General features: G+C 38.8%; 1 protein-coding gene across 1 annotated transcript in view; it reads left to right on the plus strand.

Annotated features, from left to right (window-relative positions):
* Window positions 1-19,968, plus strand: part of PRICKLE2 (prickle planar cell polarity protein 2) — a gene marked incomplete at its 3' end in the record, with an annotated part of 372,656 nt that overhangs the window by 298,698 nt on the left and 53,990 nt on the right. The window contains exons 5-6 of the mRNA XM_081316996.1: window positions 12,529-12,666; window positions 14,539-14,742. Of these exons, the coding sequence (XP_081173122.1) occupies window positions 12,529-12,666; window positions 14,539-14,742 (342 nt within the window). The remainder of the gene's footprint in view (window positions 1-12,528; window positions 12,667-14,538; window positions 14,743-19,968) is intronic.

Raw genomic sequence — 19,968 nt, forward strand, 5'->3', positions numbered from 1 at the left:
AAGGCAGAAGGGAAGAAAAGAGTTGAATTTCATTTTATTTTATTTTCTGAACTGGTCCTCTTAATCCTCAGCCTGTCAGCAGATGAACTTTGTGTGCTTTTAAAGATCCACATGTTAATGTTACAGGCAGATATGGAAAATGAGGTTGAAGGGATCCAACTGAGATGTTCTTGGTACCTGTCTTGTTCAATAAAATTGTATAAAATAGCTCAGTCATGAGGGACTGAAAGCCGCATGACTATAGACTGGATTGATGGCTGATAGCAAAATACTTGGATTTCCTCTCTTCTTCAGCAGGAAGAATTAATGGGAAGAAAAAAACTGGAAACAAACCTCTTTTTGTGCTACCTAGAAACTAATATGGGTCTCCTTATTTCTAATTCTGTAGTCCCACTGTATCTTGTGGGGAACTGTTTCACAGTGGATTCACCTTTTCCCAGGAACTCCCAGGTAGCTTGCGAAGTGAAGCAACCATTCAATCAGACATTTAGGAACTCCAAAACCTCTCTTTTCCATCTGAATTGAAAGTTGTCCTCTTCCTGTTGGTTTGGTCACTGAACACAATGACATTGATATTTCCACCTAAGGGAAGTAATGGAAAGGAGGTGTAGGGGGGAGTAAACACCAAAGCTTTAAGTCCTCCAGGAAACGTAAGTGATCACTCTCCCCTTCTTTTATCTTCATGATAACCCAGTGATTCAGGCTAAGCGAAGAGATAGTGAATGACCTAAGATTAATAAGATAAGATAATCTTTATTGTCCAACGGCACACAACAAAAATGAAATTTAGTTGCCTGCTCTCAAAGTGAAACACATACATGACACACACCTAAAACATACTGCATACAACATTTGTATAGACCCACACCCCTACATATACATAACAATAAAATATTAAATACTGTCCACCTTGAATATATAACGGAAGGAGGAAGCCTGAGAGTTCACAAGGTTAATGCTGCATGGAATGAAACTGTGGCTGAATCTGGATGTTCTGCTGCGGATACCATGAAGCTTCCTCCCAGAAGGTAACAAGGAAAACAGGTTGTGTCCCAGATAATCTTACGGACCCTGTTCAAGCAACGCTTCTGTGCTATGACCTGGATGGGAGGGAGGGAACTGCCAATGATCTTTTTGGCCATCCTCACCACTCTCTGCACTGCCTTCCTGGCTGAAGCAGTGATGCTTCCAAACCAGACTGTGATGCTGTAGGACAGGATGCTCTCAATCGTCCCCCTGTAGAAAGTGAGCTATTAATTAATATTAATGTATTAATAGCTTTAATAGGTGAGCTTCATGGAAAGAAAAGCTTAGTTTTCTCTGCCCTAGGGTGGGGCTCTAATCATTACTCAAAGGGTTAGGGATCTGTAATAGGCAGCTGTTGCCTTAGCCATAGCATTTAAAAGCTTAACATAACCCCTGTGTCCTATTAAGAGTATCATATGCTGCTGGAATTTTGAGATTTTCTATAGCCATTGAAGCTCAAAAGCATCTCTGTGAAATATTATCATAATCATTAACATCTATTTTTTGAAGGAAAAAAAGCCTTACCATTAGTAAAAGATAAATAGATACTGCAGAGAAAGATCTTGAAATCAAACCTCACAGAAGAGAGAGGATAAGAGAGGGTTTAAAGATCACACCTCTTCCCCAATTCTAAAACAGGGCTGTATGATTTCTTTTTTTATAGTAAAATTGTGACCTCTGCATATCCTACTTAACTGAAATCCTAAAACTAATGATACATTTTCAAAACCAAGATTTTAAAAAAAATTTCTCATCACTTAGACGCTTAATTGCACCTTCTTTCACCAGTTTCAATCCACTCTCAACATACGGTGAACTTCTTAAATATTCCAGTTAGGAAATAAAGACATGATTTATTTTAAAATGATTGAGTATAACATTTTCTGGGCACTCAAAAGCATTCAAAAACATTGTTCCCTACATACAAAGAGGTTCTGAAAAGCTTGGACTCATCCATTAGAAATCTTCCGAAAGTCTTTCCAAATTATAATTTTATAATTGCAAAGTTATAATTTTATACTGTCAAAAATGACTGAGCTGTTTTGGTGCAGCAGTTAAGAACACTGGGCTAGAAATTAGGAGACGGTAAGTTCTAGTCCAGGGGTAGGCAACCTTGGCTCTTTTATGACTTGTGGACTTCAACTCCCAGAATTCCTGAGTCAGCATGGCTGGTTCAGGAATTCTGGGTATTGAAGTCCACAAGTCATAAAAGAGCCACGGTTGCCTACCCCTGGAGTAGTCCCACCTTAGGCACAAAACAAAATGGATGACTTTGGGTCAGTCCTCTTTCAGCCCTGTGAGGAAAGTAATGGCAAATCACTTTGGAAACGCTTGCCAGGAAACCTGCAAGCACTTCTCTAGGCAGTTGCCAAGAAACAGGAGTGATTGGAAGGCATAAAAAAGGAAGAAGAAAAAACTATTAAATATATTACCAGATAGAAATCACCATCATTTTAGCCATTGTCTATCTACTGCAAGATGAAGGCCTCTTCTGCATGTTTATAAATAAAAATAAAATAAATGTTTCCAACCTATACCAAGTTGGTGCTAACATTTACTGACCACAAAGATAGACCTTCTTTGGGATGATATGTCCCCAACCTGGTCTTTCAGATCTCTAAATAGTGTACTCATGACTGTAGCAATTGAGTTTATCCACCTTGCTATTAGTCATCCTCTTCTCTTTCCTTCCAGCTTTTCCAGCGTCTGAAAAGTTCTGAGTCTTTGTGTAATGTGTCTAATGTGATAACTTGAGTCTGATTATTTGTGTCTGAAATAAAATCGCGGCTAGATTTGGTCTCTGATCCATTTGTTTGCTTTCTTGGCTACTTGTGGCACTCTCAAGTGTCTTGTCTGACCCTAACGTTCAAAAGCACCCATACCTTTTCTATGTTGTGCTTCTTCAAAGAGAACTTTTGTTTCCATAGAATATCACAGAGAAAACTGTTCAGCACATAGCTGAATATTTTTTACAAGCCTTTGTTAGTACTCTACCAAGTGCTTGCCTGAAGCATATTTCTCCCCTGTTGGTTCCTTTACAGAGGGTAGTCAGTCCTAAAAAGCAGACACTATCATCCACTTAAGTTTCTTCATTGTCTTGAAATAAAGATTCCATACTGTGAGAGGTAGAACCTCTTTTGAAGTTGCGAGTGTCCCATCACTGAAGGTTTTCAAAGATTGGACAGCCATTTGTCTGACATGGTCTGAGGATTCCTGCCCTGGGTAGGTTTGACTACAAGACCTCCAAGATGAACCCTATGGTTCTATAATACTTAATTGCCCCACTGTGCTGCTTGATTTTAATTACTAGAGCTTGCAGACAGAGTAGTATCCATCAGCATAGTGCAGGTTATTTATGATTTCATGCTATATAATTGTTCCACTGTGCCACTTGATTTTAATTACTAAAGTTTGCAGACAGAGTAGTAGCATCAGCATAATTCAGGTTGTTTATGGGTTTTTCCCCCCTGCAATTTTAAAATTGCACTCATCTTCTTCCAATCTAGCCTCTTTCAGAGTATATTCACTATCTAGATTGATTGAATGAATAAGGAGTGTGGTATCTAGCTTTGTCTCACAAAGTCAAGCTGTTTTCTTACATTTTGTCAAAACTCTAGCTCCTATCCTGTCTATAGGTTTTCAAGAGGACATTGAGAAGTTCGGACATTCTTATTTTACTTAGAAGGTTACAGTAGGCCCAATCAAAGGCCTTTCTATTCACAAGTAGGCATATATTGACTTCTTTAGGGTATTCTTTGGATTACTCAATGTACTAGCAGGCATCAGCAAAACTGCCTCTTGTGCTTCAGTCTCATCTAAAAGAATATCTCCTTTTCCATGAGGATATCTAATAACTGTCAGATAATCCTAAGTGTTATCTTGCTTGCATTCCAAATTGAGGATATTGCACAATAGTTTGCGTGCTGCTCAGTCTCTGGTTGGGTTTTGCTTTATAGATTAACCTCTTCCAATCTGTTGTGATTCATTTTCCAAATTTGCTGGAACAATTTGGTTACAACCATTATTTACTGCTTCTATATCGCTTGCCATATTTATGTAGATATTCCATCAGTTCCTGTAATCTTCCAACTTGATCATGACTGGAGTAATGGTTTAACTTCTAGGATTACAGATTCTTGCAAATAGGAAATGTTTTCTAGGCTCACTTGGATGCTAACATTCCTATTGTATAGAATTTCACTTCTTTTCTTTTCTTTTCTTTTTTGAATCCGTTGCTTTCTGTCCATTAGCATATTTTAGCAAAGCAGTATGAGGTGGGAACCTCCATCTGAGTTTGGAGAACTTTTGGAAGACTTCCCTTATTTTCCCATGTCTGGCTCCAGCTTCGATGTCTTTACAGATGTCATTGTAATACCATTTCTTGTCTCTTCCAACAGCTCTCCGAGGTTTGTTTTTGTTACCATATATACAGTGAAGGAAAAAAGTATTTGATCCCCTGCTGATTTTGTACGTTTGCCCACTGACAGAGAAATGATCGGTCTATATTTTTAATGGTAGGTTTATTTTAACAGAGAGACAGAATAACAACAACAAAAAATCCAGAAAAATGCATTGTTTTCTCCTGTGCAGTATGAAATTATGACGTTGCTGTTGTCAGTAAAGTAATAATCCACCTCCAGCATCTTCTTATTTTGCTGCTACCCAATCTAGGTACCTGCTTGCTTTAGCTGGGCAGCAGAGATGAGCTTAGGTGACCCTGCTAGCAGGATGTGCTCTTGGCATTTACTCACATCCTGCCATGATGAAACAACAACCAAGATGGAGTAGTGGTGGGCAGTATATTAAGTATATGCACTTTATATTCAGCGTAAATACAAATCATTTTAGTTTTCTTTCTTATTCCTTCCAACTTTGGGTCATGGGCTCAGACACTGGTGTTGTTGTGTGTGGTTTTTTTGGCATTTGACATGATCCCTAAAAATCAAGAGCAAGGAAAGTTATATATCCATGATCAGTCACCAAAGAAAATTGAGGTTGATGCCCCTTAATTCTGAATCCCAAGGATTTTCCATGAAAGGGTGTTTTTTTTCTTCACTGCTGTTTCAGAAAGTAATGACAAAGTTGGAAGGGACCTTGGAGGTCATCTAGTCCAACCCCCTGCTCAGGCAGGAAACCCTACCATTTCAGACAAATGGCTGTCCAGTCTGTTCTTTAAAACTTCCACTGTTGGAGCATTCACAACCTCTGGAGGCAGGTTGTTCCACTGATTAATCGTTCTGACTGTCAGGAAGTTTCTCCTTAGTTCTAGATTGCTTCTCTCCTTGACTAGTTTCCATCCGTTGCTTCTTCTCTTTCAGGTGCTTTGGAGAATAGCTTGACTCCCCACATACACATACACACAAACCCAAACAGCATTGAACACTTGTGTGTCACTGGCATTGTGAAGCTAAATTATGGCTCAACAATTACATCTTGTGGCATGAAATTTTGATTTTGGATTTTATTTAATATCTGTTCTACTATAGAAAAATCGTCATAGGAAGAAGCTTAATGGCAACTTTGGTGTCAAGATGAAAGAAAGTTGGAACAACATTCTCTAAAATAAGCTTTACTCTCAATTTCCAATGACTCCTTTGTTCATTTTTCCCCACATAGTTTTGGGTTTCTTAAATGTACAAATAGAATAATTTTATTTGCTTTGCCATCATATAATTACAAAAAAAATGGAATGCATTCACTTATCATATTTGCAGACTTTGCTGGGAAAGAAAACCCTCAGTTTAAGCAGGGATGCTCTCAACATTTTCTAGAAAAACGCATTTGGATTTTTAGTAGTATGGGTGTGATTTCCCTTCTGTGTGGGCCATGATAAAAAATAAGTATTTTTTCATTTAATTTACATACACATTAACTATATATTAAAATATTAAGATAATTACACTTATGAATGCAATAATCTCCTTTGGTCACGTTAAAACTTGCAGCTAGAGAATAAACTGGTTACTACGACCATCTGAAATCACAAATGAAGTCATGATTTCGTTGGTGTCAGGATAGGCAAGACATATATCAAACCACTTTTTCTCAGGCATAAAAGATCAGCTGCACACAAGTGAAGGTCCAATTAAACTGATTTATTGCTGCTACTCATGCCTATGCAGCAGAAGATTATGCTCAACTAATAGCACCTGTTTGTAGTTAGATAAGCGTCAACAGAATTCAAGGGTGAGTGACTTAGTTCACTTGTGGCTATGTAGGGATTCTAGGCTGATCCCTCTTTTAACTCTGCTCCCAGATTCTGCCACTTCTTCTCCTACCCTTTTAATGATTAAATGTTTACCTGGATACCACAGAGGATTTCATACTTCCTAATCCTGCTACTGGCCTCTAGGAGAAATGTCCAGGGCAAGATCGGACCACATTTCCCTGTCTGGGTGGGCAAAGGAGATGGCAGAGCCTACAGCTGGTGTGGCCCCCAGTTGGCCTGCACAACTGTACAACTGTCCCTCCCAAGCTACTTGTGACCCCCAACAGTTCCCAACTCCAAATTTGAGAACTTCTGGCCTTGATGATCAATAGTTCCTCTTTTGCATGAATATCGCACAGAGGGTGATCAGAACTGGTAGTAGATGAAATATAGGTAGTTCTCGACTTAGCATCACAATTGAGCCCAAAATTTCTGTTGCTAAGTGAAACATTTGTTAAGTGAGTTTTGCCTCATTTTACGACTTTTCTTGCCACAGTTAAGTGAATCACTGCAGTTGTTAAGTTAATAACAACACGGTTGTTAAATGAATTGGGTTTCTCAGTTGACTCTGCCTGTCAGAATGTTGCAAAAGTGATGACATGACCTGCCTGGAACATTGCAATTATCATAAATATGAGTCAGTTGCCAAGCACCTGAATTTTGATCAGGTGACCATGGGGATGCAGCAACAGTTGTAAGTGTGAAAAATGGTCATAAGCAATGGTGGGATTCATCCAGTTCGCACCACTTTGCCAGAACCGGTAGCTAATTTTTTGTTGCCCGTGCCAAGAATGGATTACCAGAAGCAGCATCCACACCGAGAACCGGTTGTTCACATATTTGAATCCCACCACTGGTCATAAGTCACTTTTTTCAGTGTTGTTGTAACTTTGAACAGTCACTAATTGAACTGTTATAAGTCGAGGGTTACCTGTATACGTATACGGTTTAAACAGTGAAGTAGAAGAAGATCAGTTATCACAAGATAACTGAATGGCTGATTTTATAATTGCTGGGGAATAGATGGAGTTAGAAATGGACTTTATTTTTAAACGTTTAATCATTACACATTATTCTTGAGGCCTCCTGTAATCCAGTTAGCATTAGGAAGGTTAGTTTCTTCTTTAGTATCCCTTGTTAAGAATATTGGCAACACCTGAACTTGTTTTCAGGAGAAAGGTTAGAATGCCCAGGCAAAGAAATAACATTTGCACAAATTTTGCATAAATACAATCATTTGTTAAAGGAAAAACGTAAGGAAATTATTCATTTGGAACCTAAACCTAAGCTCAAGCAAATCTGTGCTAGGGAACCAAAATACTTATTTATTCTCTTTTGCAAAAAATATGTTTTATAAAATTATAAATTGGGGACTAGAAGGAATTAACTTCCTATCCAAATAGTCTTCAAATATAGTTTTTCTTCTGAGCTTCAAAATGACCCAGGAGAAATCCACTGGAGTTAATGCAAACTTATTCTAAATAGATGTATATAGGAATACATTATATATTAGTATGATGTGGCTTTGGCTGCATTAGCCATAACTATTTTGATTTTATGCTTGCAAAGAGTGGGAAAGGGACCAAAATACATTAATATTATCCTGAAGCAAAATCTTTCAAGGATGTTAACCTTGTTTAGGATTTAAGATTAACAGAGGATTACAAAGAACTGTTGACTGAAGGAACAGGAACCACGGCTTCTCTGGGCGGCTATGGGCTGTTGAGCAGCTGTTGTGTTCCAAGTGCTCTTTGGAGAGAGATGCTAAAGCAGTGGCTAACCCTGTTTAGCAGCAGCCCATGCAAAGCTTGCTAATCTCCATGGCAGTGTCTCCTTGTCTAAATTCATTAGATATTCAATTTCACGTGATGAATTGGGCCGGCATGATTTTCGTACCAAGAGGAGGTTCAGAAATTTTCCTGAAGCGGAAATAGGACAGTACAGTAAATAATGGGTAGACTCTTCTATAATCTCCTTGGAAGAAGAGAAGAAGCATATATGATGTGAAAAATGGAGAAATAATGCCCTCTCTAGTTGCTGATGCCCTTCGCTGGAATTGTAGTCTTCTAAGTGCCTCTCAGAGGGACAGCATCCCCAGATTTTGGTTTTATTAAAGTGTGTATCGAGGGGCAATATTATTTTGTGATCCTTTAAACACATTTCTTTGGGCAAAGACATTCAGTACCCTGTTTTTAAATAATAGGTCAATGCTTGCATTGTTTGAATTCTGGGGGGGAAAAAGAAAGGTATGCAAGGATTGGGTAAAAATGTAAGCCAACTGATGCAAGAAGGAGTGGAGAAATTCCTTTGCTTTAGGAGACACCACCCGAAAAGTAAGGGATCAGATACAGAGAGGAATCTAAGAGCCTAATAATTAAATGCTCTTATAATTATTTTAGCTTCAATTAGGTATGTACTAGCTCCTGTATAGAGAAAAAGGATAGGAATACTATTAGATACACCTAAAATATAGTGGTCCTTGTCTTAACAATCCCAACTGAGCCCAGAATTTTCATTGCTAAGAAAGACAATTGTTAAGTGAGTTTTAAGACCTATTTTATGATCCTTCTTGCCACAGTTGTTAAGTGAATCACTCAGTTGTTAAGTTACTAAGGTGGTTGTTAAGTGAATGTGGCTTCCCCATTGACCTTGTCAGAAGGTCGCAAATGGTGAACACATGACCTTGGGACACTGCATCCATCATAGATACGTGCCAGTTGCCAAGCATCCAAATTTTGGTCACGTGACCATGGGGAGAGTACCACAGTCATAAGAGTGAAAAACAGTCCTAAGTCATTTTTTTCCAGTGCAGTTGTAATTTTAAATGGTGACTAAATGGATGGTTGTAAGTCAAGGATTATTGTAGTTATGGGGAACTTATTTTGAAAGAATTCCATATCACAAAGAGTAGAAATTCCCTATAATCTACTGCATATGAAAAATAAGAAGCTAACTTGGTTTTTAGAAGAGTTAGGATTGCAGAAATTTGTCGACCATCATTTGTACACCAGAATCTTATTATTTCTGGCAAATAATTTTTCTCAGTTTTTCTTTTTGGGGTGAGACAGTGAGAGTACCAACTACCTCAGGGGTAGGCAACCTTGGCTTTTTGATGACTCGTGGACTTCAACTCCCAGAATTCCTGAGCCAGCTGGCTCAGGAATTCTGGGAGTTGAAGTCCACGAGTCATCAAAGAGCCAAGGTTGCCTACCCCTGAACTACCTGAAGCATTCAGAAGAATACCCATCTGTAAGAGATGTTTCCCACGTCTCCATTTGTGTCCTTTTCTTTTCTGCTCATATGCCAGCACTTTTCATTTCTCCACATTCACAGTTAGGTAATTTAAGGGCATTAGCTAATCAAAGCTCTTAACTACCTGTCAAGCCTATCTGAGGTAAGCAATACAGTAAATCATCTCCATAAAGTAATAAGGAGGAGTTCCTATTTCCTGCCTTTACTGGAAAATTATTTTCTACACTCTGGGCTGGAATAATATCATTAATAAATAGATTAAATAGTAAAGGTGCAAGCATACTTGTTTGGTGGCCTGCTAGGGTGAACCTATCCTGAATTTGAAGGTTCTTATGTTAGGCCATGATCAAAATTAACAACCTTCTATTCAAATTCAGCTGATCTAGCTTAATCCATGGTTTCTTTCTACCAATGAAATCAAAAGCTGCAAGAGAATCCCCAAAGGCAACATACAATTTCCTGTCAGCATGTTTTACATACTTATTTATTAGATGATCCAAACCAAAACCATGATCAGTTATTGAGTATCCTGCTCTAAACCCTGCCTGTTCTTCTCCACGCACATTTTGAAAGAAATTAATGTGCCATATTTTTATATATATATGAATATCTGTCTGTCTGTCTGTCTCTGTCTTATCTACCCACCCACCCACCTATCATTCACACGTATGCAGGATGAGGCACCAGGAAAAACCTGGTACAACTAAAGGGGTTATGACCCCCCTTCCCCCCCAAAATGCTACAGTAATTCATGGAGCTGTTGCTGCTATGTTCTATCAGTTATGTATGTATGTATGTATGTATGGACAGTATGATTGTATAGTGTGTGTGTGTGTAAAATACACATAACATGTATATATAAAATATATCATTTTTAGTCTTTTATTATTGGTTGCATTGTTTTGTTCTTATTTTGCAAGCTATCCAAGCCTTACAATGGAGGCAGCATAGATATCTTGTAAAGTTTAAAAAAAAGAAAAGGGGAAAATAAAACACTGCCCCTCTTGACAATTACTTTCAAGACAAACGGACTAAGGAACAGAAAGCTGCAAAGTGATTCCGCCATAGAGAAGCTTTGTAGAGAGTGCCAGGACTCTTCAGGGTCATTCAGTGGATCATATTCAGGGTAGATAAAAGCCAGTATTTCTTAAAGGTAGCTTTACAAAACTTCTAGACAAATTGACTGGGGGATGTTAAGCTCTTTTTTTTCCCCTGATCAAATGTACGTCTGTTCAGAAGTAAATGGTTGGGTGGGGTGGTAGGCAGAATTGAAGCAAACCAGCACCTGAGGAGATGCCGAAGCAGTGCAAACTCTGGGCGCTTTCTTTCTTCCTCGCTCTGTGTCTGATCCTGTTTTTCTCTCTCAAATATGTAGGTGTAGCAAAGGGATGGAGTTCTCTTATTAGAAACTTGAACGTATCTCTAGCATTTCAAATTAAGCTGAGGACCCACCTGAGAGAAACGGATAGTTACATGCTGCCCTGAGGGATAATTATATTCAACTCCTGTCTGATACTGTAATATGTGTTATGCCATTTAAATTTCAATATCTGATTTATGTTTGAATTTTTCTTGAGACCAGTCTACTTGAGAGAATCTCTTTTCTATATGACCCTCCTGCTAATTGAGATCAACCTAAGGGTTTGCCTATGCTTGCCGCAAGCTAATAACTGCATTTTTTTTTTTTGAGAAGAGCCTTCTCTGGTAGCAAATGAGTTCTTTGAAACACATTTGCTGGTAAATTAAGAGATTGAACCTCTCTGGTTTCTTTCTATTATGCTTTAAATTATTAAATTATTAATTTCAAGTACTGGTTATAAGAAGGATTTGGGGTTTTAAGTTGTATTGTAAATCAGTATGTTTTCTTTAATGAATCAAATGGTTCAGAATGTTACCAGGATTTGTTCAGCCACTCCTATCACATCAGGTTTGCATTTAAACAATTTCTTTACTGTTGTGGTTATTACTGTTAAAACCTTTCTGTGTTTCCCCTCCACCTTCTTCCTTAGTAGAGTATCAAAGAGTTACACTTCTCTTTCTCTCTCTTCTTATAAAAGGGGCTTTGTTCCTGTTACCCTATTCTGAAATATTTCCATTGGACTTCTGCAGTGTTTCCAGCACGTATCTCCCAACGTTCTCATTTTTTCAGTAGAGCAGATTCAGCTTGCCAAGCTACAGAAAAGACTTTTTCATTAGGAGTTCTTGAGAAGATGCCAGAGATATATTTGGATGTGGTCATAAAGTTAACTGCCATCCAAGGAGCCCCAAACGTGATGGGGCTATATTCAGTTACTAGAATGTGTCCTTAAGCTACAGCTACTCTTTGCTCCCTGGGGGTGTTGCTTTTTGTGTCAGTCTTAACACTTGCCTTAGCATGTTTTTTGATGATTCCTTAGCCAAAGGCCTTAATAGTATTACTAACATCAGTCATGAGTCTGCCCTTTTCACAGATACACACACACACACACACACACAGAGAGAGAGAGAGAGAGAGAGAGAGAGAGAGAGAGAGAGGGAGAGAGAGAGAGGGAGGGAGGGAGAGAGAATACCCTTGAAAACTTTCATCAAATATTTTGGTCAGCTACATACATGCATATAATTTCATGGCAATAGAGATATTGTTACACATTAATTAAGGAGTGAAGTTCTGTTGTTGCCAGAGACAAGGATAAAGTTCTGATAAGTGGGCCATTATATAATAGGCGGTGAAATAATTTTGTAATAACCCAAGAAAGGTTATATGACAAGGCAGTTACAACAGGTATGGTAGGGAGCTTGCTGGGAGGGGTTGTGTGAATAACTTGTGAAAAATGACCATTTTGTAGCTGGTCTTCCCCACCATGGTAATCATTTTAAGAATAGGTAAGTATCTCACAGTAGTAATTTTGTGTTCATGTCTATCACCTATGTTCCCACAATGTCAAATGTTGTCATGACCCTCAGATATGGTCTAATCCTGATTAAAAAATAATAATAATCTTACACTTTTGAAAAAGCAAGAACCACTTCTTTTAATGAAAAACAAATGATTGCTGCTACAGGTTCGATACTGTAACTCCCTGGATGAAGAGGAAAAGAGAGAACTCAAACTTTTCAGCAACCAGAGGAAGAGGGAGAACTTGGGCAGAGGCAATGTCCGGCCATTCCCCGTCACCATGACAGGAGCCATTTGTGAACAGGTAGAACAACAACAGCTGCTTCTTCTCCTTCTCCTTCTCCTTCTCCTCCTTCTCCTCCTCTTCCTCCTCCTCCTCCTCCTCCTTCCTCCTCTTCCTCCTTCTACAACTACTACTACTATCATGACATGAAAGTGGCTAAACACTATGAGATATGAAAAGCCATAGCAATACATTATGGCAGCAAAAGACTTACTCTTCACTATGACCTTGCAAAAAATTCTTACTCATTAAAAATATCCCCAGGGGTAGGAAAATTAGAGGTGTAGAGTTAGGGTGTGTGGCAGAGTGTTAGTTTAAGGCTGCTAATAGCCAGCTGCAAAAACAGTTTCTCTTGCATAATCCCCAGGGAAAAGGCTGCTTAGGGGGTGCATTGCTAGGCCAGAAAACCATTTGGAAGGCAAAGGAGAAAAGGAATGTGTACATCAGATTGAGAAAGACTATTACACGTAGCGTTATGCATCAGCATATGCAGAGGAGTAGTTTAGGTATCCTATGGACTTTGTAGGGGAACCCTGGAACAAAATTGGGAGCGCAGGATACAGTTTTCCACATTTTTGCATTACAAATTGCAACACTGAGTGTTGACAGTTTGCATTTCAGATCTGATTAACATGTTTATATTTAGCGGCAGCGTGGTAAAAAACCATGTAATAAGATCATTCCAAATCTTACTTTCAATACATAAGTTTCCAATTCCCAATCTGTGAAAAAAAATATTAATCAAATATGTGCAATGATCCCTAGAGTGGATACCACAGTTTAAACTGCTAAGCATTTCAAGCTATCGTCTCAGTAAGTGTGCAGTGAGAAAGATGTCAGAGGTTTTTCTCTGGAGGCCATTCATACCACCTGTCAGAACTGAATAAATTGCAGCGCTTCATGCCTTCTAGTACCTTCTGTTCCCAAGATGTAAATATTTAATGTTAAAAGTTCAACCCACAACCTGAGATTGAAAGTACTGCGGTTTTATTTATTCGTCACATGTAGAAATCTCTAACCTAAATCAGTTAGAGGCTGGATTCACACAACACTGTTAACCAAGTCAGTAGTTTGTTTTAACCTTAGATTATTTTTATTATTTAATTTTAGAGTTAGCACATTATGTGAACCCGGTCTACTTGGTTAATTCAATTTTACAGGCAAATCCAGAAAGCAACCAGTTAATCATACGGTGTGAATTCTATCAGAATGGAGCATAATTCTTCTACTTCTCCTCCTCTTTTTGGGGGAGGGAAATATGCTAGACCGAAAGGTGCTATTTCCAAAAGGCAAGTAGACTTTCTTGATTTTTTTCCTTTGGAAACATTTCACTTCTCATCCAAGAAACTTCTTCAGTTCTTGGATGAGAAGCGAAATTTTTAAAAGGGAAAAAACAAGTCCAGTTGTCTTTTGGAAATAGCACCTTTGGGACAATCATGATCTGGATGATTGAGAATCTCCATGGAAATATGATAGACAACTCTCAATTTTCTGGATTTTTCTATTATATCAAAGGAAACCTGTCCCAACATCCTCTCTAAGGGAAGAATAGCAGAATGGAATCAGAATCTACCATTCTTACTCCTGTTTGCTTGCTTCGAACTGTACCCATATAGGAACAGGTTGAGGAGTGAATAAGCATTAATCATTTCATAGTAGATAGATGCTGGAAAGACCTTCTGCAGTCTGTCACAATTGCTTTTGTACCACCACAATCCCTATAATACTGTAATTGGAGAATGGCTTGACTTGTGAATAACTAGAAGAAAAATTTGCTGATTTTTATCAGTGCATCACTTCAGCTTTTTTCAGATGCTGTCATTATTCAATGTTTCTCACCTGGAAGAATTGTCAGAGAAGGGCCCTCTTTAATTTTTATATTTATCTTAACAGTGTGGAGGCCAAATCAATGGAGGCGACATAGCCGTCTTTGCATCAAGAGCAGGCCATGGGGTGTGCTGGCATCCATCATGCTTTATATGTAGCGTTTGCAATGAGCTGTTGGTGGATCTTATTTATTTCTATCAAGAAGGGAAGATTTATTGTGGCCGGCACCATGCAGAATGCCTCAAACCTCGGTGTGCAGCCTGTGATGAGGTAAGACCAGTCAGGCATATTCGGTACTGGGAAAGGGGGCTTGAATAAGTGGGTAAATCATGTCAGGGATCATGTGTTAGGCAGTAAATCAGTCTAGGCTTCCAGATTTGCCTTGCCAGTTTATCTTTGTATCTTGTGGTTTGCAAATGATGAAATGTCTTGGAGCTGCTCTACATATCAGCTGTGGTAGACGCTTTTGGTTCTGACAGCCCATCCAAGTTTTCATGGCTGAACAGCCCTCTACCTCCACCCTGCTGGTGCCCAGCCCTGTTCCCTTACATAAGTTAAGACTCCCACTGCTAACCACTCTTCTCTGGAACCAGCCATTGCTCGAAAAGAATAAAAACATAATTGAACATGTTGCTTTTCTTTTTCACCCTTCTACAGCTGCCTGTCTGCAGATGGGAGGTGAAAGAGCAGGGAGAATTGCAGTACATTTGGATGAACTTCCTGAAATAAATTTAGGAAAAAGAGTTAATTATACTCCTATTTTATTACTGGAGTGTATTACAATAGCTTCATATCCTGATTATTCTCAAATGATGCGACTGGAAGTTCAATCCTGTTGAGATAACAGGCTGTCACAAAAGATTCCCCTTGCAACCAGCCTCAGTGTGAAATAGCAATAGCACTTAGACCTATATACCGCCCCATAGCGCTTTATAGCACTCTCTGGGAGGTTTACATTGTCAACATATTGGCCCCAATAATCTGGGTCCTCATTTTAAGACCCCAGGAAGGATGGAAGACTAAGTCAACCTTGAGCTCCCGTCAGGATGGATCGAACTACAGGCTGTGGGGGCAAAACCTGAAAAGAAACCCCTGACATATGTGCAGTATAACATAAGCATTTAAGGAAATTATGCATTGTTGCTGTAGTTCCATAACTTGAGAAGTTACAGCTTCTGCTACATGTACACAGCTATGAACTGAGATAACAAAATGGTGTCTTGATTACGATGCAAAACAAGCCACTGAGAACACATGAATTCATTTGTTTATCAAATTTCTCACACAAAATATCTCACACGAAGGAACCACTGGGCAGCATACAATTACAACAATAGATACATAAAAACCAGTGCTATTTTTCAAAAAAAAAAAGGTGCCAGAACTCAGAGGTGCTGTCACTGGGAGCGATGCCGGTGTCTTGCTATAGCGTCGCCGCCCATCCTTTGCACCCCCGCCCCTGCAGCTCGGAGCCACATGCCGCGGGGATTCCCCTCCCCACAGCTGCCATGGGGATTCTCCTCTCCGCAGTTGTGCTGAGCCCCCACCCGGAGCTGCTCCAAACCCCAACCCAGAGCTGTGTTCCTCGTGTCAGTGGTCTCCGGCACCAAACAGCCTCTTTCCAATCACATCCAGAAAAATTTGTAACAAACATTGGAATTCTCAAGGCCATGTTTGGTATTTCCCAGCAATCTGTTACTGGAAGGAAAAAGCAATCCCTGCTGCGTTACTGATCCCAGAGAAGCATTTGCATGTATGCAGGTATGCTTAGGGTGCCATAGTTATGGATGAGAAATATTGGTTGCAAAGTTGGCATTTCTGGATGTAATACAAATATTTTGGACTTATTTTTGTTTCTTTGCATGTTTGATATTTTTAAAAAGGCATATGCTACTGACTACACTTATGCACATATGTAACATATGCACATATGTAACATCTTTTGAAAGATTATGATTAAACAAAATTTTAATGTACAGATAATACCACCAGAAATTATTTTAGCCTTTTTAATAAATGTTGTTATTGATGTTAAGCTCACCATGGAAAACATCATATATTGTTATGTATATACTAGGTTAATTATTTAAAGATTGAAGTGCAACATAACTAGATTCTAAATAATCTTATTTTTCAAAACACACAACAGTCCAAATAGTAAAAGTAAAGTCCAAATTAAGAATATTTCATTCTTAAGAATTGTTTAATTTAAAGCAGTTTAGTTGTAATAGATTGTTAGAGATTCAAAATAGTTTTCAAGAGTGTACAAAAGATACTATTTCTTTTCTAGCATCAGCTAAATTAGACATATTACATTGAGAAAAATGTTTCTCATTTCTTTCCTGTTACCTTTATTGATTTCATTGCAGAGATGTTAACATAGGAAATAGATTATTTTGTTATCTAACTTTACCTTCCAAAAGACAGAAGCAGATGAAAAGTGTGAGGTTCTTTCCTGTTGACTTTTTTGAATTAGCTGTTTTAGATTCTAAAAGTTTAGTTCCTAAAGAAGTAACCTTGTAAATAATTTTAATGTCCTCCTCTAGTGCAGGGTAGGCAACCTTGGCTCTTTTATGATTCAAGGACTTCAACTCCCAGAATTCCTGAGCCAGCATGGCTCAGCTTGGAAACCTCTCTCTTTCCCCTCAGCGTGGCTGGCTCAGGATTTCTGGGAGTTGAAGTCCATGAGTCATAAAAAAGAGCCAAGATTGCCTACTCCTAAAGCCAATAGAGGGAGCTTTTTTTTTTTGCAAAAAAAAAAAAAAGGTGCCCGCCCCCTGATAAAAACACTTATTTTAAAAAAAAACATCTCTGGAGAAGAAAAATGTGGGTAGTGTGTCTTGTCTACATTTAAAATTTTCCCCATAAAATAAAGAGCCTGTGTTTTTTATTGGATTCATGAATTGAGGCAGAAGCTGATAGAACTTTATGTTTGATGGCTGCGGGAAGTTCTTTTAGGGTACTAAAAGTGCCAAGAATGTTGCTTCCTCCTGTGTCTTTTTAGATAGGAAGCAGAGTAATTGTTACAATGTGGGACAGGCTATTTGTGCATGTTGATCTTTGCAGGGTGCTTCGGTTTTACCACCACTCATTAGAGTTTTACAATTAAGGTTTTGGATGAGTATTTGTGTTTATCTGCCTGCCTGCCTTTTCTTTCTGTGAATCTCTACACTGAACATCTTGGCAAATGTTCTTCTTTTAATTATCTTTCCCCAAATCAATTAACTAACTAGCATATGGAATGCGTGGATGGCTATCGTTCACTTTCTCTTAGTTTTCTCTTTATTTCCCATGTTTTCCCTAGGAGGTTTATCACCATAATCTTGTGTCGTATATGTTTTATCTGCTTTCCTGGCAGCAACATAAGGCTAGGTGTGGCCTAGATCTATCTGTCATCGTTTCTTCTTCACCTGTTTCACAAAAAATCTTCGAAGCTTTAACAAAGCTCTTTCTTAAATCCAGTTTAGAAAAATTATCCAGGTCACTCTCTTGTTATTTGTATATCACTTTTCATTTACTAGTGCAGCAGGCTGAGGCAAAGAGGCAGACCCGGAACCAGCGAAACTTGGGGGCTGGAAAAGGGAGAGATTGTATCTGCCCTCAGTGTGGAAGGGACTCTTGAATTGGCCTTTTTAGCCACCCCAGATGCTGCTTTAGGACCTCTTTCCAGAGCACGATACCATCCTCTCACGAGACTGAAGGGTGCCAATGACTTTTCATTATTAAAATATCAGCTGCTTCCTTTAGTACGTCCAGTGTAATATCCATGTCATTTTCTTACAGAAATCCACATTAATTCCTTTGAGTTCCCTCCAGTGACAATGTTTAAAGTTGTTCTTTAAAAAAAAGATGATGATGAAGAAGAAGAATTCAAAACAAAAGCATTTTTCAACACAAAGGATTCTTTGTAATTATTTACAAAATCTTACTTCAAATTTATCTGGACCCTCGATCCATTTGTAACTTTTTAAGATCAGAGTTTTAATCACCATTTTGCTGTTTATGCCACCTCACCCCCCACCCTCCCCAATAACTTAAATCCTTAAACTTACATTTAAAACTTATTTCGCTAAAGATTGAAGGTTAACTAATTTAACTGAAAATCAGTCAACAAGCAATTTCCAAAAATCATTAGAAAAGGAGGTATGCAATCTTAATGTCCTTTCAAAGGGTGCCAACAGCTGTTTGAGCAAGATGGCTATTCCCTCATTGGCTTTAAATGGGGAGAGACCACAGTCATGCAGTCTCCTCTCAAGGATTAGCTGTCTGGAGCACTTGTGGGTGACCTCAAATCCTCTCCTTATCTAGAGGAATTATCAAAAAGCCGGTGTACTCACCAGCTCTTCATTCCCTCATGGTCATCTTTTTTTTAACGGAGCCATCTTTCAGTTCACCATTTCTTCCCCAGAAGTTGCAGCCTCTTGTTCCTTTTGGTGATCAAATAGATACCTCTAAACTCTAAATACCCAGCAATCGGTAGACAAGCTTACAATGTAGTCATCACTACTGATAACCATTGGTGGTAGTTTTGTTGAAATTTAATGATAGAGAAAAATGCATATAATACCAAATGCTCTTTATCATAGGGAGTCGTGTGCTGACATTAGCAAGGGCCAAATTTAGAGTTAAATCTGTGCAAAAGGTCCAATCAGAGAAAGCTCTCTTGCTTTGACATTTGGTCTTGAATTTCCTCATTTCAAAATGCAGTTCCCTATTAATCACACAGCAGTGGTCCTCATTAGCCTGCAATTGCAAATGCTTGAGTCTCCCTTCTCTCTCTCCACCCCCCATTGCTGCCCCCCCCTCGCCTTCCTTGGAGATGTATAAGTCCTAACCACGGTCAGGGCTTGTATCCTGGGAAGTCCATCTTGGTCTTCTCTTACTACAGGGGCATGTTTTCCACTTTCTACATTCCATTTGCTAAACTAGGAATATGCCATTTCAAGTTAAATGTTATCCTTGTACCGTGTATATATAGCCATTTCCACAGCAACTGCAATGATCTGTTTATGCTGCAGAGGCAGAAAAAGAAGCCGAGGCAGAAGAGTTTTGAGGCAGCCGAACTGTAAAGAAAAAAAACAAGCCAAATAGATGACAGGAGAGCAAGAAGCAAATGATAAATTTGATAAATTTTACAGAGGAATCATTGAGACTGGTATTTGTAGTTCTGTAGCTTTTCTGACTTGGTACAGCAACCAAATAGCACAGATGGAGACTCCAACAGATGGTTAGAATGCAGAAAGACCAATTGCAACCAGCCTGCCTTCTATAGAAAACCTGCATATTGCACAGGTCAGAAGGAGGGTGAAAAAAATATCTACAGAACGCTCACCTCCTGGATATGAACCGTTTCAGCTCTTCGCCACGGGACAGCCCTATAGGGCATTGACAAGAAGCAATGGATGGAAACTAATCAAAGAGAAAAGCAACCTAAAACTAAGGAGAAATTTCCTGACAGTTAGAACAACCTGCTTCCAGAAGTTGTGAATGTTCCAA

This window comes from Vipera berus, assembly GCF_964194415.1.
Source record: "Vipera berus genome assembly, chromosome: 2".
NCBI classification, from domain to species: domain Eukaryota; kingdom Metazoa; phylum Chordata; class Lepidosauria; order Squamata; family Viperidae; genus Vipera; species Vipera berus.